Source organism: Hakea prostrata, chromosome 3 (assembly GCF_041222555.1).
Source record: "Hakea prostrata isolate BN-2017 chromosome 3, UWA_Hpros_2, whole genome shotgun sequence".
NCBI classification, from domain to species: domain Eukaryota; kingdom Viridiplantae; phylum Streptophyta; class Magnoliopsida; order Proteales; family Proteaceae; genus Hakea; species Hakea prostrata.
The window spans coordinates 53,046,545-53,070,228 of NC_142602.1; the positions used below are offsets into that span (position 1 = coordinate 53,046,545).

At 38.6% G+C, this 23,684-nt stretch overlaps 1 protein-coding gene across 2 annotated transcripts; it reads left to right on the forward strand.

Annotated features, from left to right (window-relative positions):
• The first annotated feature begins 412 nt into the window (after positions 1–412).
• On the forward strand, positions 413–18,924 carry LOC149022470 (solute carrier family 40 member 1-like). Of its 2 annotated transcripts, XM_089150550.1 has the most exons (9): positions 413–607; positions 1,145–1,295; positions 1,396–1,592; positions 2,540–3,022; positions 3,339–3,510; positions 4,364–4,501; positions 4,876–4,986; positions 18,170–18,245; positions 18,506–18,924. In XM_089150550.1, exons 1-9 carry the CDS (start codon positions 483–485, stop codon positions 18,655–18,657), a joined length of 1,605 nt encoding a protein of 534 aa, XP_089006676.1. In that variant the 5' UTR covers positions 413–482; the 3' UTR covers positions 18,658–18,924. The 2 variants fall into 2 exon arrangements, with proteins under 2 accessions (XP_089006676.1, XP_089006678.1); XM_089150552.1 differs by lacking the exons at positions 18,170–18,245; positions 18,506–18,924 and adding an exon at positions 15,079–15,663.
• The last annotated feature ends 4,760 nt before the right edge of the window (positions 18,925–23,684 follow it).

Below are 23,684 nucleotides of genomic sequence, written 5' to 3' on the forward strand. Positions count from 1 at the left end.
CCTGCCCCTGTTTCTTAATGAAGGCTTGATTACCAAAAAAAAAATAAAAAATTAACGTATCATATTGCAAACCAATCGGGATTACATGGGAGAACAATGTGCTCAGTTGACGGTTTATAACTACATATTAGTGGTGGGTTTCACATCTAAGTATTAAAAAATAACGAAAAGTGAAAATTCTAGTTAGGTACATGCAAACCTCACTCCCTACTGTGTGGTTGAAAGCCATTAGGAGAGCATATTGTTCTCCCTTGACAAGGAGGTGATCCGGACTTTGCAAACCCATGGTCGTAATCTCAGAATTTGGTTTTACCAAAAAAAAAAAAAACTAATTAAATCATAATTTACCATACTCATCGTTATAATCTTGATTAGCCTTAATATGATAAGAACAAGAAAGAAAACCAGATTAAAACTCCCTTAATCTTGGTGTTTCCTAGGGCCTAAATCACTAGTACTCACCAAGACTTGTTGAAAGCAGAATGGAAGGTGAAATAGAAGAAACCATGAAGCAACCTCTTCTTCCTGATACATCTCTGGAAAGGAACTTACCTTCTCTTCTCAGACGCTTGTATGTTGGCCACTTTTTAGCTAGATGGGGAGCAAGGTCTCTCTCTCTCTCTCTTGGATTACTATTAAGAATTGGATTGCTTATAACCAAGACATTTTCCAGAATGCCTAATGAACTCTCTGCATGTGACTTTCTATTTGAAATATTTAATATTGGTCGAGTGTTCGTGGCTGTTTGCTATTTTGCATCTAATATTTTCATCTTAGATTGGGAAACTTCAAGTTTTTATTGAATTTTTTGATCTCTTTTGGTTACCCGTTCTCTGGTATGAACTCTAGCGGGTTCGGCATTGTAGATGGATTGAAGTGTTTTTTTTTTTCTTTCCATACTGCGCCCTGTGGGTGGGTCGGTGGGGGGGACATGGTTGACTAAAACTTGTTTCTCTGGGTAAAACCTATGCATCTATTCTATTGGGTATGCACCATAATTTTCAGATAACCCAGTTGAAGCAAACATTGTGAATGACCGTTAATCCAGAGGGGTTCTCCTGTTTGTCAGTTTGTATCATCAAAGTTTTATCTGTATGGGTTCTGTCTTGTTTCTGTTGTTTGACATCCAGGTACTTGCTTGCAGAATGTGGGAATTCTCTGTTGGTTTATACATGATCAATCTTTGGCCGGACTCTCTGCTTTTTGCTGCTATTTATGGTGTTGTAGAAGCTGCATCTTCTGTAATGTTTGGTCCTGTTGTTGGGCAATTGGTGGATAGGTTGACATATGTTCAGGTAGGCGAGTTTGGTTTCTCATACCGTTTACCCTAGGCATTCAAGATAAAATCAAACAGTTGTCAAATAAAATTGACACCTTAGCCTTGTCATACGGCAGGTTCTCAGACTCTGGTTATTGGCCCAAAATCTTTCCTTTATGATTGCTGGAGGCACGGTCATAGCATTACTTGCCTGTGCAGATTTGAAGTTGAGACATTTTCCGACATTCATATTACTTGTTGTGTTAACCAATATTTCTGGAGCAGTTGGTGTGCTTTCAACCCTTGCTGGTACCATTTTGGTAGAAAGAGAATGGTAATCCTGATGCAGAATTTGAATTGTTATAGAATTTCATAATTTATGAAGTTATGATTTCTCGTTTTGGAAAAATATGAAAAAGAAAACTGGCTAGAGAAAATTACTACTGTGTTAGCTTTTCTAATTATCTGCAGCTGTTTTTAAGTTCTGGGAGAGCTATTTCTATGTGTAGTTGGCAATGTTTCATCAGTCATGTGATCCTGAATTTTGTATTTGGTTGCATGTTAATTTTTTTTATTCTAGATAGCTTAGGCAGTTTGTCATATCCTTTTATGGAATCTCAAACTTTAAGCAATGTATATTTTCAAATGTTGTTGAAATGTTTTCATTTGTATATTATTCATAATCCTTCAGGTTACAAGTATAACCCAGATAAGTATTCATTTTCATTTTATTTCGGTTTACCTGTCGGTCAAAATACATGTTAATCCTACTAAATGTCCTCTCAATTCAACTGATTAAACCTAATTAGAACATGTATTTATTCAATTCACTTCTAGTTTTCCACATATCCCTCACATCCTTTATTTTTTAAGCTTAACTCTATGTATGTTTTGCCCCCCCCCCCCTAAAATCTCCATGACAACCACAAACTGAAGAGTAGTTTGAAGTATTTGCAGAATCAATTTGTTCCATTGCTTGAAGTTTAAAACTGAAATTTTACTTCAGTTCTACAGATGCTCAATTCATGTAGTTGAATGTGATTCAATATAATAATCTGCATATCAGTGGATAGGTTCACAAAGTATCAATCCCCCATCCCGACCAGACATTATGTTTCTACAATGACATTTGAAATAGTTAAGCCATTATCTCCAAATAACTTATGGTGCTCTTATGACAAAATTTGTTCTTGCAATTCACCTCTGTGCTCTCATTATGAATTGGGTTCCAATTTACCTAATTCGTCTCACTCATTGTTTACATTTATGTTGAAATGACAGGGTGGTGGTGATTTCAAATGGAAAATCTCCAGAACTACTGACAAATATGAACTCAATCATTCGAAGGATCGATCTGAGTTGCAAGCTATTAGCCCCAGTGTTTAGTGGCATAATTATTAGCTTTATATCATTGAAAGCATCTGCAATAACTTTAGCACTATGGAATGCAATCTCTATTTGGTTGCAGTATTGGCTTCTAATGTCTGTTTATAATGGGATCCCGGTTCTAGGTGAAAGCAATAAAAGAAGGATGGAAAGACTTGCTCCAAGTGATTTATTACAGATTACATATATTTCTGAGGACACAGAGGGTATATGTTCTTATGTGGAAAATGACTTACAATTGAGAGAGCGGAATTGGAAAAATAAAATAATTCAACAGCTTTCAAAGATCCCGTACATAGATGCATGGAGCGTGTATTTACAGCAAGAAGTGGTGCTTCCTGGAGTTGCACTAGCTTTATTGTATTTTACTGTCCTAAGGTGAGATATGCTTGATATTGATGCCACCTTAGAAAGAGAATTAACACTATTCTGCTTTGTGTTTTTAACTTTTAACTCCAGGAATAAAACTAAGAAAGACAAGTCGATAAAGATGAGTGATGTTTGTTCATGCTTTGAGGTTGATCTCCAGCTTTAGACGCCCATGAGATGGCACAATCTAATCTCATACTACTCACATAAACTATATTATGTGCATTGCCTTTCTATTTAGAAAGAAGTACCTGGGATTTCACATTTGTTCCTTATTGTCTTTCTACTTTGAAATGCCACTCATATTTTTGTTTTTTTCTTGCAGCTTTGGAACATTAATGACGGCTGCTCTGGAATGGAAAGGGATACCTGCTTATGTTATTGGTATAGCACGTGGAGTTAGTGCTACGGTTGGGATAGCTGCAACAGTTTTGTACCCTGTTTTACAATCACGTATATCAACTCTTCGGACCGGATTATGGTCAATCTGGAGTCAGGTATGAACATCAGATACAATTTTTGGTGCAAAATTTCCAAGTTGAGCTATCACTATGTCCTCCCAAATAATTGGAATCAATATGATCCCTTTTCCGTAGATTAGTTAAGTGCAGTGTTCTTTATATACAGTACTCATTAAGCATATTAAGTTGAAACTTCAGGTCCTAGTCACCTAGAATTTGAGCAGGCAAGTGGTCTAAATCCTGCTGGTGGAAGGGAAGTGCCATTTGATGACCAGAAGAAACATAAGAACTGAGAAAAACTTTAGTTGAATTTGGCATTTGGTTGTCAGGGCAGATTTTTTTGGGATGGAGTGCTGAACAAGGTGTTTCCAACTCGCATTCTCCAAAACATTATCTGCTCATAGAATGAGACACACAATTGTGTCTATATATGTCCTGATAAATTTATCTCGAACAATATTGGTTTTTCTTGTTGTTTCATCATGAGAACTGAGTTCAGAATCCTTCCTAATGTAGTTCAAGGGATGTTTTGCACATTTTCTGCAACTGGTGGTTTTCTTCACTGACAAACTTAATATTCATAATCCTTCCTAGTGTAGTACAAAGTATGTTTGACACGTTTCCTGCAACTGATGGTTTTCTTCAGTGACAAACTTAATGCAACAGAGGATCCTTTTATGTGACAAATGCTACATATTATGGACTATTTAATTTCTCATATACCAATGTCTATGAAATTAGAAATTTTCCTTCCACAGACTATCTTTAGATTTATGGTTTTTAGACAGACTGGCAAAAACATCTTAACTATGTCCCCAAGTATGTCTGCTTTGATATGCCTGTGCTGTCTGCATCTTTCTAGTCTTACACTCACCTGGCTCGTGGACAGTGGGTCTGTCTGTTTGTATGCATTGCTTCAATATGGGTACGGAATAGCTACATTTCAGCATGGATGTTAATGGGAGGAGTTGCAGCATCTCGTCTTGGATTGTGGATGTTTGACTTAGCTGTTATACAGCAAATGCAGGTAATATCCATCTTCAAATGATTTTGTATGAGTATTCTTTGTTCTTTTGTTGTGCAACCAATTTTTTTTTTTCTTCATGCTTCTAGCTCAGTCTATCAAGGGTCTCTGCAATAATAACTGTTGGGGTGAGGCTGCAAAGGGAAACTCCCCCCCAGGGTAAAAAATTTGTGTGGAAGCCTTTGGGGCACTGGGTTTGGTGATTCTTTTGGGATTTAGTTTTGACTGGATTCCTTAGCTATTCCCAATGTCTCTCTGATCCATTGTTAATTGGAAACATACTCTGCTTTTTTCCTTTTTTTAATTTTTTCCCCAAAATTTACAATGGGATTCCGGGTAGTTTCTTCTCTAATTTTTGGTGTGTGCTTCCTTAATAGGATCACGTTCCTGAATCCGACCGTTGTATTGTGGGAGGCGTCCAGACCTCACTTCAGTCTATGCTGGATTTGTTGACTTATGTCATGGGAATAATCATCTCCAACCCACAGGTGAACATACTCTGTATGATTCATGTAGTATGGTGCTTGTTTCAAATATATTTGTGGTTTTATGAATAGTCCACATGCACATAGCTTCCCCTAGTGAGGGTCTTAGTTGTCTGAGGCACCCTTAAGGCACAAAGGCCTCCTGACAACTTAGGCATGAGGAGCAAAGCCAGGTTGCCTCTTGATGTAAGGTGCTCTATTTTTCAAGTGTGTCAGTTTAAATTGTATGTTCCCTGTACATATTAAACAATTCACAAATTCAGTTAGAAATTTACAAACAGAATTCCTAAAAGGGGAGAATAGAACCTAGATCTTTCATTTTTAGAAAAATTTTAAGATTAAGGTGAAGGATGATAAATATGCTCAAACAGAGATATCAAATTTTGGAGTTTAGGCAATGGCAATCAAATTCATGTTACTATATACAAATAAAAACAAAATTAAAATTATAAGGGTAATTCATACAAATGCTAAATATAATATAGAATCATTGATTTTGGTAAAAACTATATACAAATTTCATTGCGTTGATAAAATAAATATACGAGAATCCTAGCAAACATGGCATTATCTGAACAAGAAAATTCAATACAAGGAAAGAAAGATACTATGAAATATACATAAGATACACAATATTACAACTATCACCCCCCCCCCCGGTCTTCCCTTCCTTGAACCAGGGTGGACTGGAGAAAAATAACAAATGAAAATGACCAGGAGGATGTGTTTTGGTAAGTAAATATATATGTGAACACCACAAAGCAGTGATAGCAAACAAAATGACAATTGACCTCATGAAACACATCAACATCATTATAAGCAATTTAAGGATTTGATTTCACAATATATAGGACTTTGGTGTTGAGAAAACAAATCCCATATCCTGAAGAAGCCTAGATAAATTCATAAGATACATCCGCTAGAGCATGGTATTCGGTTTCAGTACTGAAACAAGCAACAACACTTTGTATCCTCAACACTTCTGTAAATTAATTGATAATGCTGGAAAATGAAAGATGAAAGTTATAGAACTCACTACTACAGGTGCAAGTGCTCCCACATGGACAGAATCCTGACAGCCCAACTCTTCACTCAGTACTTCAAAGCCATCCTTCTTGTTCCCCCCTTAACCAGGATAACTCCTCTGTAACCATTTTCCCCACTGACCCAACCAGTAGCTTCAGCGTGTCCTTGGCCTTTAACCCATGTTTTCTATGAAGCCCATTATGCCCCTAAAAGTATAGACTCGTTTAATTAATGGTGGTCTATCAATACTCCCCCCCCCCCGGCACTGCGGAGTCTCACCTTGTCCTGAAGATGAAAGTTTGGATAAAGTTTTTCGATCTCAAAGAAATCTTCCTAGGTGTTTTAGATGATGGCAGGGACTTCCATTGGATGAGATTGTCACAGTGGATGATCTCATAAATGTAATCGAGGGAAACCGTTAGTACACATGGTACGAGATCTTGCTCTCGAGGGCGATCTCGCCCTTAAGAAAAAACGAGATCTTTCTTGAGTTGGCGAGATCTTGCTCGAGATCTTGTATTTGTTTGGCCAATTCAGCTGAATTCAAGGGCCCATCTTAGGGGGTTTTAAGGGTCAAGTTGAGTTGGTATTTAAGCCTATTTTAGGCCTTAGGAGCATAGTGGTGTCCTTAGATTTGTGAGAAAACAATGATAAGTATGAGTTCTAACTCGACCTTAAGTTTGAAATTGAAATGTTACAGGAATGAACATGCAAGGTTAGAAACAATGAATTACAAAACCACTAGGATATATAAATGAAAACTGAGAAGATGCATCAAATAACTTAAATGGCAACAAAATTCCATCCATATGAGAACAATTGAACATCACATACTCGACACTCGAGAATACAATAATACAACCATTAAAGTTCATAATAGAAGTGTTGGGTATGGCTCATGCTTCACATTTTGTTGTCGACAACCTTCCCTCTGATGCACACGGGGTCTCACTCCCTAGTGAGTGGGTTGGGGTTTGGGGGGACCGCCCTAGCGGGGGTTGCAGGGGGGCAACACCCCCAAGCTTGTATAGGCATTATATCACTTTGAACCTTGGGATTTCCTTTGCATTTGGACTTGGGCCCATGAATGGCTAATGTGGCTTAGGGAAGTTGTTGGCAAGAGGAGGCAAAAGATCCCCCCCCCCCCCAAAAAAAAAAAAGAACTTGGGAAGCTGTCACCGAGATGGGAGGCAAGACATGTCGAGATCTCACTCGAGTTATTGCATTTCAAAATCTCGCTCGAATAGGAAACTTAAATAGGCTGGGTGGGCTGAGATCTCGTTCAAGTTATTGCATTTCGGGGGTCTTAGAGATCTTGTCTCAAGATCTAAAAAAACCGAGATCTCGCAAGATCTCATTCCTTGTTAGTACATGAAAAGTATATATGTCTACAACAGAATTGATGTTGTTGGTATGGGTGATGTTGACAGACTAGCTTGACAGCCCAAGTTGATTATCATTAGTTGCAACCGGAGGCTGAATTTAGATAGACTATTAACTAGGGTATGGGAGGCAATGGGGCTTATAAGAGTACACACAAAGCCATAGGGGCAGCAACCTGATTTCCAAGAACTTGCAGTTAACAAGGCCAACCTTATTTCTTCGGCACCAAGGATAAAACTTCCATACCCACCACAATGGGGTTCGCCTACCTATGATGCTAGGCATGCATTTGGGATGATGGCTGCTATTCTAGCCTCCTTGGTTGAGTCAATTGGAGAATATGCGGCAAGCATGTGAAGAACACACTTTTGACCTCACCTTACCTTGAGGATAAGGTGAATTCCAAAGGGGGTGGTAATGATAGGCCTCTGAGAATGGGACACATGAAGAGAGAGGGTTAGTTACCATAACCAAAAAACTTGGTGGGGGATAAAAGGGGGTAAAACATGAGGAGAGGGATACTTTGTCAGTGTTTTCAGGTAGCCTTTGGTTGAGGGCAGCGTATGCTTTTGGGGCGGTGAGTGGCACCATCAAATCCAGAGTTGTCTTCCATATTTTCCTTGTACAGCAGCAACAACAACAACAAGCCTTGTCCCAACTAAATGGGGTTGATGACATGGATTCTTGCCTTTCAATTAGCTTTGTTTGAGGCCATACTAGATACAAGGCCTAAGCTATGCATATCCTTTCTCACCACTTCTCTTAAATTTATCTTAGGTCTGCCCCTATTTCTTCTAATCCATACGGGGGCATTTACAGGCCTACATTGAATGTGGTTGTGCCACCTTAAACGAATTTCTCATAGCTTATAATTTATTGGGTCTACTCTTAGACTAGCTCTAATATGATCATTCCTTATCCTTCAAATTTTTTCTACTCATACATCTTAGCATCCTCATTTATGCTACATGACTTTATCTATATGATCTTCTTAATAGCCACCAAACTCTGCACCATACATCATAGCTAGTCGTACAACGGTCCTATTTAATTTTCCTATAAGCTCTAAAGGAATATGTCGATTACACAAGACCGCTTCATCCACCCTTTTAATTCTTTGGGAAACATCATCCTCTATGTCACCTTTTCCATATGTGGCAAAGAAAGCAATAACAAAAGGGATTGTACTAGAATGAGAGAGATGTGTGTCATTTTCATCAAAAATGGAGTAACAAGCAAGTAGCAACAACGACGGTAGTATCATGAGACCTGTTTTGGGTCAGATGATGAGACATCTGAATGGGTATGAGCATAGGCAATGGTAGGCCAGATAGAGTTCTCAAGCTACAGAATATCTCAACAAATTTGAGGAGCATTGACAATGACAAATCACAAACAGGTCACAACAGGCAGGTTGGGTCCTAGGGTCAGCAGGGCATGAAGACAAGGTGCAAAAGCTCGGTAAAAGTCTAAATTTGTTTTAGTAGTGAATAGATAGGGCTGTGCTATGTCCAAGAGGAGGATGGTTTGGTTCCAAGTGTTGGGGTGAACTGGGTCAACTTGCGCAGGGTGTTGGGCTGGGTCAACTTAGAGGGTCTTGCTGAAATTGGATGCGGCCGGACTGGGCCTGGTTGAGCATTATATTTTATATGTTAATATATAGATTGAAATAAATAAAATATTCAAGGTCAACCGCCTATGATATATGGGGCAGAATGTTGAGTAGTTACAAACTGCCATCTTGAGAAGCTGTGTAGCTGAGATGTGCATGTTAAGATGGATGTGCAGAAATTCTAGGAAGGATGAAGTAATGAGCATGTTAGAGCTGATTTGGGAGCTCCCCCGATCAAAGACAAGGTTTGAGAGAGAGTCATTTGAAGTGGTAATGTCCGATGGAGATTAGGGGTGCCCCAATCAGGAGGTGTGATAATGATCTTGATTGAAGGAACTACAAAAGCTAGGGGTTGGCCCTAATACGACTATGGAGTTATGAGGAAGGATGTGGATAGTCTAGGTCTTGTACCAAGAATGACCCAGATAGAGCCTATTCAAGGGCAAGGACCCATGTGGCAAATCCATTTAGGAAGGTTCTCCTGACTTGCTGGATTATGGTCATTTTCTTTTTCTTACCTTCATCTTTTATTTTCCATTTTTCATTCCCCTGCCGCCTCTTTTTTTTTTTTCCTTTTTTCTTTTTCAAAATCAGCTCTCCCTACTGTTTTTATTTTTTATTCTTCTTATTATTATTATTATTATTATTATTATTATTATTATTATTATTATTATTATTATATATGTATATAATGTAGAAATACAATGTTTGGCAGAATGACTTATTGATCCATGATCTCAAGCCCTCTTTTTATAAATAAGTGGAAAGTAGAATATTACAAGGAATAGAATTTTATATGAATGCAAACTCTAATTTAACTCCTAATAGAATACAAACTCTTATTAGACTCCTAATAGAATCCAACACTTCCCCTCAAGTTGAGGCATGGATAGCACACATGCCCAACTTGACCAAAAGAGTATAAAACATCTGTCCAGGTAAACATCTACAATTTGATCTTCAAACTTATAGATTACGTCTGCCTTATACCCATTTGCTTTGTCCTCATCTTTACTGCAACTTTATGTCTCCAAGGAAGAACGCCCAAGAAAAAAGGTAGAATCTTCAAATGTTGAGAAGACTAAATTTCTCTGTAAATCTGAGGGAAAATATATTTTTGGGGTAACAATTGCTAGGGTAAAACAACCAAAGTGAAACTTTTGATTTGTAGCAATGTTAGATCTTTAAAGGGAAAGTTTGCCAAGGGACAATCTCCAAAGGTAGGGGAAGATTTGTCAAGATAAATGACAATCTCCAAAGGTAATAGAGATCAAGTTCTGCAAAGGTCAAACGACAAATCTTTTGCAAGGTTAGATCTTCGAAGGGAAGATGTCAAGTTAAGGTGCAAATCTCCAGGGTTAACAGAGATCAAGTTCTGCACAGTCAAAAAGATAGCTCTATAGCAATGTTAGATCTCCAAAGTAGAAGATTGCGAAGGTAAGGGACAAACTTTCAAAGGTAACAAAGATCAAATTCTACATAAAGAAGTCTACATGAAAGGCATTGAATTATAGACATCTTCAATCTCCCCCTCACGTGTAGCTTTACATGTGGGAAAACAATAACAAAGGAAATCCCAATGGGGAAACTTGGAAATGAAGAAATTGTAATGGTAAGATGAAAGTATCATGAAAATAAATCTAGAGAAAATGACAAAATTTGAAAGGTGGATGATCGAGCCTACGGTGCCATTGATGAAGGTTTGATATTACCGAATGAACCGGATTAGAAGATGTAGTCAAAGCAGAAGTAGATCCTCCAATCGACTCGAGCAAATAAAGTCCATTTACCACGACCAATCTCCTTCCCCGTGACCAGATCCGAAAGTAGCAAGGTAGGAGTTGGTAGGGGTAGTAAAGGAAGCAGTGGTCGAGTCTGTACTGGCAGTAGAAGATTACAGAATACATCGCAGAGTAGCGAACTCCTCCTATGAAAAACCAACGTCTGTAGAGGGTGTGGTGGAAACTGTCTCAAAAAGATTAGCCTGTGGTTTTCCCTTTCTTTGTGCTCGTTTTTGCTCAAAATTAGCAGGCTTCCCATGCAGTTCCAACAATTTTCCTTGGTATGATATGGTTTGTACGGTGCTCACACTTGACAATCTCCTTAGCCGGATCAGATTTAGTGTGAACAGATTGTAAAGCTGATTTCTCCATAATAGGAGTATGAAGCATGACTAATCGACGACTTTCCTCACACTGAACAAGAGCATAAGACTGTTCTAGTGTAGGAAAGGGAGAACGACTTAAGACTTGCACTCTGATCTGATCGTACTCCACGTTCAAACCTGCCAAGAAGTCATATACTTGAATCTTATCAATGTACTTCTTATATGTCGCTACATCATCTGGATTAGTGGGGTGATAATCTCCATAATGATCCAACTCTTGCCAAAGAGATCGCAACTCAGCATAATAGTGGGCCACAGTTAGTTCCTTTTGGGTAGTCTCATGAAGCTTCTTTCGTAGCTCATAAACCTGTGCATCATTCCCCAACTGTCCATATGTTTCAGTAGTAGCCTTCCAGATTTGGGCTGCAGTATCAAGTAATAGGTAATCCCGGGCAATATTTGGATGCATGGAATTCAAAAGGAATGACATAATAAGAGAGTCATTTGATATCCATTTATCCTGTAAAACACCTGCGGTAATGGGTTTGATAGTGGTGCCCGTAATGTATCCAACTAATCCTCTTCCAGCAATAGTCAGGTAAGCAGATCGAGACCAGATCAAGTAATTTGTGCCGTCAAATCTTACCGAAAGAGAATGAAGAGTGGGAAAATATTCGGATCCAGTGGGAGCAGTAGTATCATTTGTGGCTGCCATGTTGAAAGAATTGTATGTAGTTCTTCAGTCTTCACTCCTTGAAAAAAAACTAAAACGTCGCAGAATGCAATAGCCAAACAATAATATGATCAAATCTCCTTTTCCCCTTCTTCTTCCTTTTTTTTTTTTTTTTTTTTTGTTAACAGAATCGTAGATTAGAAGAAGAAGAGAAAGAAAGAAATAATAATATGGTTCGGTCAAAGAGAACCAAAATATGGTCTAAATTTGGTTTGGGAATTTGAAAAAGAGAAAATTTTGGTTTGGCCAAAGGACTGGTCTGGTTTATTGAAGCGATGGGCTTAAAGGGATTTCATCATCGTCCCAGGCTTAAAACAAATCGCAAATCAAAGAGAGGGACTTAAAATAGATCGCAAATCAAAGAGAGGCAGAGGCGATGGTGAAAGCAAATTATGGAAAACAACTCACAATCCCTGGAAGCTAGAAGTAGATCGATTCTTTCTCTTTCTTTCTTTCTTTTTTTTTTTTTTTTTTTTTTTTTTTTTTTCCCTTTGGTCGATGGCGGAAGCAACGATGAGAGTAGCACACCAGTAGCAGCGGTGGTAGCAGCAGGGTTCTTGACGATAGTAGCGGCTGTAGCAGCGGTGGTATCAGTAGGGTTCCTCTTCTCTTCTTCTTTCCTTTCCCTCCTTTTGGTTTTGGAGATCGATATGTGCAGAAAATTTCAGAATTTGAGTTTCTGCGATATTTGCAGAAAAAAACCTGCGATGGTTGTAGAAAAAATTCTGCAATTGTTGCAAAAGAAAGAATGGTTGTAGAAAAAATTCTGCAATTGTTGCAGAAGAAAGAACTCTACGACGGTATTACAGTTGCAGAAAATTCCTGCGATGGGTTTTGATCCTTTTCTATGACAGAGACAGCAAGAGAGGCGAGGAGGTAAGTTCGACACTCTTCTCTCTTTTTCTTTTTCTTAATTCCCTAATCGAGATTAGGCTTTGATGCCATGTAGAAATACAATGTTTGGCAGAATGGCTTATTGATCCATGATCTCAAGCCCTCTTTTTATAAATAAGTGGAAAGTAGAATATTACAAGGAATAGAATTTTACATGAATGCAAACTCTAATTTAACTCCTATACAAACTCTTATTAGACTCCTAATAGAATCCAACAATATATATATATATTGCATAATACATTGGATAAGGCTGAGTTTGTTGTTGAATATTTAGGGTCAGGATGGACAGGAAATGCACTGGCAGGGTCAGCTTGAGAGCATGCTTGGCCCTGGAAGGTGGGCTGCGGTGGGAGTTAGATCAAGGCTTCTAGGTTTGGGCTAGGGTCTATGGCAAGTGTAGCCCCTTGACACCCCTAGTTAAAGGGTTGCGCTGGGCTAAGGAGTAAATACGAGCTTCATGAAAGAAGGAGCAAGTCAGGATTGTGGAGCCAGGTTTTTGGAGGCAGTGGTGTTTGTGGATGTAGAGGAGAGGGCATGCAGTGGGAAGGAGGTTGCAGTTGGGTACACTGAGGATAGTGTCAGCCACACGAATTAGTGAGTATGCAGTGGTCGGCGGATGGCTTCCAATAGCAAGGAATTACCAAGAAGAGCCCGGTAAAGATGAAAGCATTACTGTAGGGGAGTGGGTTGGGCAGGCCGAGATGGCAAAAAGAGGGTATAGCTGGGATTTATGAGTGTGGGCATGTAATTGGTGTTTCTGAGGTTTGCAAGGTTGCAGTGGGGGGTGGATGCTAGGACAATGGGGATATGGGTGCAAAGATGGTGGGGTTGCAGTATGGGTAATTTGTGCTGTTGAAAATGGTGATAGACTATGCAAAGAAGATGGCATGTAGTGAGTCAAGGAGCCAAGGACAAAGGGGTTCTCATTGCCATTGGGGGGAGGGGGGGGCGTTGCAGGTCATTGAGGTTCAGATTGGCAATGGCTGGGATCTATAGGAAGGTAGAAAACCATGAAGGTTGTTACCAGAGCAACACAGCGAAAACAAATAACAGAAGAAAGGCACAATCACACAGCACAAGGATTTTATGTTGTTCATCCAAAGGCTATGTCCATGGCAGAAAACCACAACTGTGAAGAAGATGAAGAGTACAAATACAGTCCTAGTTTCATTCTACCCTCTCTAGAATGAGATAATGCCTATTTATTACAAAATACATAAAACCTAAAGCCAGAATTAGCAAAATGTACGAGGAAACTGCTGCTGACCACCTCTTAAATTTAGTAGACACAACATATTGTTTCAAAATTTTCAATGATTTGAACATGAGACAGTGCCACTAGTGGTGACATTCATCTTATTTATGCCAGTTGGATGTGTTAAGACCCGAAAATGGGTCCCAGAACATTCTGGTTTAGTGAAATTCAGCTTCTCCAATAACATGGGGTTGACAGAGAGGGTTCATGCTGAGTAGGACAAAGTAGGGTTGAACAGGTCTAATACCACATTAACTTTGGTAAAATCTGTATTTTTTATTCAATGCATTGACAGGAACAAATAGTTGAGTGCCTTCTAAGCAAGAAAGTTTAATTCAAGGAAAGATACAGGGGAATATACAGAATAGTTAACAAGAATGACTTGTAAAATTTTTCAAAATATGACGTGAACATCATCTAGAACCTAAAATTATTAGTAGTTAGCAACAAACACAACAGGGCCCAGTAACGGAACCTAAGCTTTAAGGTTGCAAAACTATAGAATAAGCTTTATTTGTTTGCTAGACAGAGTAATGAAACACAAGCACTCTAAAAGTCATGCATCAGTGGCATAGACACAATCCTTGATAACTCTGGGTTCTTGATTGCATAATGGTTCCATGTTCATTTTGATTTCTGTCTATTACTTGTGGTACTCAATGAATTGATGAAGCATCAACTAATAGCATTTCCTTTATATGTATTAGTAGCTTAATTGTCCTTTTTTCTGCTAATGAGGAATCCTTGAACTTACATGGGTATAAGGTTCAAGCCCTAGAGAAAAACCCAGTTACATGAAGCTGTCCCTCTATCCTGTATAATGCTTCAGTCATTTGGACATGAACTTGGAAGCCTGTAACCCAAGCATATCATCCGAAACAATCCAAGCAGACCCAATTGCTCTTAGTTATTTAGCCTAAAGCATAATAACTGAGGGCTGGATTTGGAAGGGGGAAGAAAGAAGGCAAACCACTAATCTATTTATGTGTGGTACACTAACAATGATTGGTAGCAATAAGAATGTTATTACATGTCGAAATCTATATACTAATCTTGGTCATAATACTGATTTCTTGAATCAGGATTTTGGGGACTTGATAATCTTGTCATTTTTAATAGTTACCCTAGCTGCTGTACTCTATACTCTGCATGTCTATCGTGTTCGTAAGCATCTCTTTCACTTTGACAAGATATTTAGAAGGACTCACCGATGAACGAAATCATAATGTACATGGTACGCATTTTTGTAAAGTTTTTTCTGCTATAGGATTGGATGATTTTAGGTTGTGGTCACTGGAGTCTCATGGTTGGGTTAAAGCACAGACTGGGCGTGTCCCAAGAACGAGACCAGTTGATTGGTGTAGCTTCTCAAGTATAGGCTTGGTATACTAACATTGTATCTTGTAATTTGTAAATTTGGAATAAAACAGAAGATATGTTTGAAAGGAATGGCAAACGATGCAGGTTTTATGAAATCGATATCATCATATCTAACAGAATACAGTAAAACGCCACTACACAGAATACAGTAAAACGCCACTACGTTAAGTCATTGATGCCATTAAAGGAATCCTCCATCTCTGTAAACCCTTTGCTGTTCATCCGCAGATACAAGACTCAGTCTTTGTGTATTCAAATGGTTTGTATGGACTACAGTGAATTGATCTCAATGATGTATAAGATTTCCCTACTTGCAGTCTAGAGTCCTTTATCTTTTGGGGTTCTTTCTTTTCTGCCATTATCATCACAGATAATAGAGAAGAAACAAACTTGGTTGATTGAAATAGTGAACAGAAACAAGTGTTGGACTTCACCCAAAAAAGGTATCCGACGAGCTAGCGAGTTTCCACCAATAGCATTGGGAAACGCCCAACCAGAGACAAACCTGCATATATTTTGGGAAACTTACATGATTAGTTATCTTAAATTGTGTTTTTCAGAAGTAGCAACTCAATGTTTCAGTTAACAAAACTAGCTAGAACCAACTTGTCAATGTTCAAAGGTTGGTTTCCCTCCTGTAGTGGTAGAGGGGTGTTAGAGCACTATCCTCTATTCTTGTAGGTAGAGAACCTGGGAATCTGGTCTAGACACCTCAATTTCAAAAGAAGGAAGGAAAAAAAAGCGAACACATGATTTTTTTTTCTTTCTTTTTTTGATCAAACACATCAAAAGATTTGCAATTAGTTATAAGGAGATTTAAACTCTTGACCGCTTAGTTATGAGGTGTTAGTATATATCCATCCATTGCCATGAGACCGGTCAAAGTCATTACTAGTAACAAAATCAAGTTCTTTCTTCACAGAATATGATTTTATTATTCTTCTCCTTAGCCAGGAATTCTTCAAAGAGCTCCATCTGCCTTACCTAGATCTCAATCCCCTGAGCCAAATTACGATACCAAGACTTTGAACTCCAACAACTCTTTCGTACATAGCAACAACAACTACGATAGTCCCTCCTACTCCTCTCTTTAAATTGAGTCTAGATCCTCTATACATAGATGTGCTTCCTTCATATTTTTTTATTACTAATCCAAGAGGGGGTTCACTCTCCCGTAAATATGTAAAAGGGGTATGACTCCTTTAGATTGGTCTCTTCTCCTCTAATTTTTTGTTTCCGTAAACTTCTACGCATGGTGGTATCACTTCAGTAAAATGTGATTAAATGATTTTAAAAAATTAGATCAGCTATCTACCATTGGATTGACATATTTATTGAGTAGGAAAGCATAAGCACATCTTAAGAACCCATTGTCTCCAAACCTGTATTGGTGTCGACCAATGCAGAAGCAAAGTTGAAAAACGCGGCCATCTTGACATGCAAGAGACTACTTTTTGCTACTTTTTGTTTGTGGTGTTGTATTGAAATTGAAGTCCCATAAAGTCAAGCTTTTTATTCTCTTCAGATAGTGAGAGCCGAAGCCACAATTGCCGTTCTTTTACAGAGCTCTTATTTAACAAATAGAGAGACAAAGATTGCAGCTGGCAGCAACAGCACCACAAAGGTGAATATTGGAACAGAAACAAAAAATTTTAGGAAATAACAAAGTTTATGGCTAAGCTACTTAGCCAAATCTCTGGCTTTATAGCTCAGTTTGTGATCAAATGATTTGGACTAGCCAAAACAAAACCCTTATATTTTTCTTCTTCAAATCATGTGTTTTGTTGAACAGTTATTTCCTAGATTTGGTCAGTCTCTCTCTTAGAATTCTCTTAAGTTTTCCGGAGGAAGGGATCCAGAATGTGGATGAATATTCAAAAACATGTATTTGACCGGCATTTGTCTCTCTTTTTAGAATTCTCATGTTTTTCAAGCCTCTAGTAAATTCTTTAGTAAGACTTGCGAGTGAAAAATGCTACAGCTAATGCTAAAATATGCTAACATAATCAGTGTTATCATAGAAAATATTCCCTTAATACGAAGGGCGAAGCCATGAGACAATTCCAAGAGATCAAATGAGGATCACAAAGGTTCATTCCTCAACTTAATGCTCAAAACTTGAGATTTTATGGGTGATTTTTCTTTTTTAAAAAGAGTGGGAACTGAGATGATGATTCACACTTAATGATCTATTTTCATCACGGTGAAATTATCAAAAATTATTCAAAATTATCAATCAATAAATAGATATAGAGTTTACTAATAAATTAGACAGTTAATGCCATTCCAAAGCTTGATTTTGAAGGCAACAGCTAGCCAAGCCATTGAATGGCTAGTATCACAGCTAAGTGTGCACCTGGTCGGTTTCCCTTTAGAGCTTTACCTTCTCCCAACGAAATTAATGATGGAATACTTGACTTTTTTGCCTTCATCAATCCCCAAAAACCAAGAGAATCAAAAGCTCTTTCCTTGTGTGTCTCTTGTGCTCTGGAGGTTTATCTTTCTTTTGTACTTTTTTTTTAGTGTGATTCTTTTGTACCTCGAGTTTATAAAAATAATGAGGTAGATGTTTCCAGACACAAGCAACAACCAGGATCTTTTTTTCTCAGTTCCTCTGAAGTCCTTGGCTTCAAAGAGGTCTTCAATATTTGCTCTCAACTCACCTTTCTCTCTAAGTCTCTAATCTCAATGGCTACTGTAAGTTTCTCTTCAAGTAATCAATCTCATTCAATCAACAGTTTTAAAGAAAAAAATTAGGGTTTTTTGAGTAAATAATCTCTTGAACTGTTTTAGGTGGTGGAGCTGAAGGTAGGTTTGCACTGTGAAGATTGCATCAAGAGGATCTTGAAAGCCATTAAAAAGATTGAAGGTCTTCTTGTCTCTCTCTATTATTTACTTTTATTCTCTTCCTTGAATATGTTGTACCTGTCTTGTTTTCGTAGTATGAGTTCTTGTTGCTGCTTTGAGGTTCTTGAGTGGATTTCCACTGTTATCTTCTTCCATATACCTATGAGCACAGCAGAACATATTGATGCATGAACCACTCTAAATTTCGTTTTTGTTTGCTCTGTTTTGTTTGTGTCATCTATCTCGATTTCTACTAAAGAAAATTTGTATTTTGGGTGACAGATATCGAAACATACAACATTGATACAAAGCTGAACAAAATCACTGTGACTGGTAATGTAACAACAGAGGAAGTGGTGAGGGTTCTTCAAAAAATTGGGAAGACAGCAAGTTCTTGGGAAGAAGAACAAAGGGAACTTACAGCATGTAACTGAAGGTCACATTACAAGAAGATCAGACCAGAACTTGAAAAAATGGGCTCTTTTGAATTCATTGTCAGTTGAGAATGGAAAAATTACAAGAAATGATTTGTATTCTTGATTTGTGACTATGTAAAGAAAGCACAGGTCTTGTGCTCTGTTTTGCCATATCAACAAAAAATATATGAAAGTTATGATAATTTTTTTGGGGTTAAAAAGGTTATGATTTCTTCAAGTTGATATGTTGACCAGTGGTATCACAATATAATTTCGGTGATAATGGACAACATTTGTCATTTAAAAACAACAATTGGTAAAAAATTAAGCTATCATCTGCAAATAGAAGAACTGATATTATAGGTCTTAACTTTTTACTACAATCTTGAAGGGCCTGTTTGGTTACATGAATCTAGATATTTCAAATTTTGAATTCATGAATGCGAGATTTATACCCCTTTGGTTGTGAAAATGTTTGGATTCATGAAATCTAGAGATTTATCTTTTTACACTAAAAACGTGAATCTGTAGATTTATGGGTATATGGTGAAATCTTTGGATTCACATTTGTGCTAAACAGTTGAGCATTCACAAAATCACGTTGACCAAATAGTTTTTCAGGATGAATTCACAAATTTCATTCCACAGTTTCAGGTTAACCAAACAGTTAATTTAATGAATTTTGACTCCATAAATTTAAAATCTCTAGATATTTGAAATCTCCAGACTCATGTAACCAAACAGGCCCTAAAGATTAACCACAAATACTGCATTAAACAAAAAAAAAAATAACTTTGTTTTTTTATTTTTTTTTTGGGTTGGGGTTGGGGCCCCCTCCCAAACCCCACCCGGGGGAGGAAAATCAAGAACCGGATTTTTTTGGGTTTCGCTAGTTTGGGGGTGTGGTGGGGGGGTTCGCTACCCAGCGAACCGGCGATATCCAGCGAAATTTCGCCGAATATCGCCGAAAATCCCAACCTATTCACATGTCACGCCACCTTTTCTTTTAAAAAAGTGATGTGTGACAGTGTTGTGAGAGATATTTTCCAATCCATTTTTTAAACTTAATGTGCATTAATTGCTTGTCTAGCACGTCACCTTCTTTTACCAATTACCACACACATGACACAACCACGTGTGTGGTCAGGAAACTTCAACGTGATGCCTGCTTTTTTATTTTTTTTAAGTTTTAACTATTCATTCGAACTTTGTAGAGTTTCAGCTTTCAGCCTCTCAGGTTCATTTCTCTCTCATTTCTTCTCACATATGCAGGGTTGCAATGACGGAGGTTTTAGATAAGAGCTCCTCAAGCATCGTGACGATTCTGCTGGTTAGGGTTTTGCGTCGAAGAACATGAACACGTAATACTATTTAAGGCTTGAAGCCATCTGGATGATGACGGCCACCATCTCCGGCAACTGCGAAGTCTGAAATAGCGTCTTTTTTTTTCTTTCTTCTTCAAGCCTGTTTGCTTAATCACTCACTCCTTTTCTCTCCATCACGCTTTTTCTCGCAATATGGCAAGTGTTTCGGTTTGACTTGAGGATTTGAATGAAAACGAGTGACATCGGTGGTATTTTTCGCTATATTTCGCTAATTCGCCGGAAATCGCCGATTTTTCGGCGATTGTTGGAAAATTTCGTTTTCGACATCATTCTCGGTTCGCTGTTTACCGAAATGGCCGAAATTTGGCGAAATTTCGCCGAATTTCGCCGAAAGTTTGTTCCCCCCCCAACGTAAACACCCCCCGCCCCCCCCCCCGGGGGGGGGGGCGCCCCCCCCCGCCCACACAATGAGATTAGATACTTATTTTCAAAAGAATTTGTGAAATAAAGGACCATTCCATATGATGATAGGTCTTTTTGCACATCAAGTTTAATGCCAAAAAAACAATGCAAGTTTCTTTTATATATATATATATATATATATATATATATATATATATATATATATAGAGAGAGAGAGAGAGAGAGAGAGAGAGAGAGAGAGAGAGAGAGAGAGAGAGAGAGAGAGAGAGAGTAGGGCTGCAATAAGGCCAAGTTGGGCCGGGCTTTTGCAATCCTAAGCCCAGCCCTATATATTTTAATATAAGCCTGCCTTGACCCTAATTCATGGCTAAGGATTATTGTCCTTGACCCTAAGCCCTACCGGGCCTAGCCAAGCTCATTCCCGCCCTGATTGACCTTGTCCCTGATCCTAATTGGTCATGTCCATAGCCCTAACTGGCCCTAGCCTTAATTGGCCTTGTCTCTCGCCTTGATTGACCCTATAATTGGCCCTATACTTGGCTCTGGCCCTGATTGACCATATCATTGTCCATGTTCCTAATTCATTAAGATCAAGCATCAAGGACAAAATTAAGGCCAAGATTAAGGCCAAAATCAGGGCCAGGGTTAGAGCCAAAAAACAGGGACTGGTTGAGACAGGCCAGGCAAGCTAAAGAATAATCCTAGGCTCAGAATATTTTGGCCCAAACCCGCCCTCAGGGCGAAAATATGAAGCCCATGCCCTATTCGGGCTCAATGTGGTCTTAGGGCGGGTCAAGGCCGTCAATGCCAAACTTGCATCTCTAATAGGAGATTCAAACTCTTAACCTTATATTATGAGGTGTTCGTCTTTGCCGATTGAACCAACCTCTTGATGTTGAGATGTAATGATGTAGCTCAATTGTAATTAAAACACTATTAGGATGGTCCTACTTGGAATAAATATTGATTTGTTTTCTTCTTCTTGGTAAGAGCAAAAAAAAAAAAAAAAAAAAAAGTCCATTGAAAAGGTGAAACAATAGGGTCTAGAATTAACTATAATCTTTTTCTTTGGTAGAAAGAATTAACTATAATCTTGAAATCTCTTGGGAACAACCTTACCTTTTCAACAATCGAGTGTTTCTGGAGGCAACAACTTTGGATCAAACACACTATATTAAGCATGATAAGGATAATTTTCATCTTTATATCTAGTTGTCGCTAATGTTTAGATGTATTTCAATTACTTTATGATGTTGAATGATTGAGTATGTAATGATCAGTTATGATGTGATGTAACTGTGGTGAAGGCTATCCATACTAGGTATCCATTGGTTAGGATATCAAGGGTTGTGGTATGGGACACTGCTTCCTGATGTCCCCAGCACTATCATGGTTGTTGGATGACATACCTAGGGAGTCTAGATTGCATGGTTAAGTACCCCCACATGCTACTACCCTTTCGGTAGGGGTATTGAAACCGAATGACCCGTGATGAGGATGACGTGACTCTGTCTCATCCTACAGCAGTAATCAGTCTATGCAGAGATTTAGTGGTCCACCGTTGATCATGCATTGATAAGATTGCATATGTTAGGGTTTGGGCTCATGGACATCCAAGGAGCGGCAAGGAGTTGTGAAGGGTCATGAGAGCATCCTCCCAAACAATATGTGGATGACCATAGAGTTAGGGAATGGAGTCCAACAGTGGTAGCCAGTCCGTGAGAGTTTTCATTCCTAGGTAGGGAAGGATATTGAACCGAGTTGGTTGGTGCCATAAGGAAAGTATCTGGACTACATGTAGTATGTCACTGTATGACCTTGCATTGGATTAGAAACCCTGACATGCGCCAGTATTCATGCCAATGGTCGTGGTGAGAGAGTGTGGACCTAACCCCTAGCCATGGTTGATTGACGAGGACTAAATCCCTAGCCCGGGATCCCAACAAAGGTAATCAGTCTGTGAGGGATCAGAGTTACTAGACCTACCCAGAGGAGGGCTAGTGTTATATCTTATAACATGTTCATCATATAGAAACTTGCATAGTTAGATTTATAGCTGCATCCATATATTTGCATATCATTCTTTATGTATGTGCTTACCTTGATATATTGTCGATTTGTATGTGAAATGTGTTTCCTTACTATGTTTATCAGAACTCATTCCTTTTTGTATGTAACATTACATTATATAGATGGGTATACTGGATTAGGAGAAGTTCCAGGAGCGACTCCTGTGAAGAAGTCTCGGAGGCATCAATGGGAGACGTGAGTCACTGAGGAACCAATGGGCTCAACCATATATATATCTTCATTGAGGAACCTTGCTTAAGCGGTAAGCCCATTGGTTATGTCAATTCCCTTGGACCAAGCTGCTTACCACTTTGAATTTACTCTTACTCTTGATTATTATTGCTTGCATTTATTATTATTGATGGTAAACTGTGGATCTTATGACGGATTGCACTCATGGTTAGTCGGGCGAAACCAATACCGGCGGGTGGGGTGTGACAACAACACTAGAGGAGAAGATAGTGAAAGATGTAACTCCCGCAATAAGGATTGAATCCAAACCACCTTGGCTATGGCTAAGGCAAGAGCGCGGAACTCACTCTTGCTAGTTGGCCGGGCTACAATAGATTGCTTGCAAGATTGCCATGAAACAATATTGGACCCTGAGAAGATAAGATACCCACCAGTGGATTTGTGGTCATCAACACAACCAGCCCAATTGGCATTTGAATAAGCATGCAACGCCATAGAAGAAGCCCTATAAAGTTGAAGTCCATGAAACAAAGTGCCTTTGATATAACATAACACACACTTGATGGTAGCCCAATGAACATCAGATGGACAAGACATAAATTAAAAAAGCTAATTGAAAGAATAAGCAAGATCAGGTCTAATAAGTATTGCATATTGTAAAGCCCCAACAACATTGCAATATTCAGTTGGATCCGACAAAGGAACACTATCACTACGAGATAATGAAGATGTGGAAACCATGGGAGACCCAATGGGAGCCCAAGTAATTATTTCTTTTAAGTTAACAAAAGCCCATCATTATTTGGGGTAAGATCAATACCCAGAAAATAGCAGGCTGGGCCTAGATCCTTAATAACAAATTCTTGGGCAAGATGAGCCAGTAAAGTTTCAACAGCAATAGCATTGGGCCCAAGTACTAAAATATCATCCACATGAAAATATAAATGGGCCCCAAGGAATCAATTCGATAGAAAAGAGAGGAATTGGAATTGGATCCTCAAAACCCAACTTCTCCAAGAATGAACTTAGATGTTG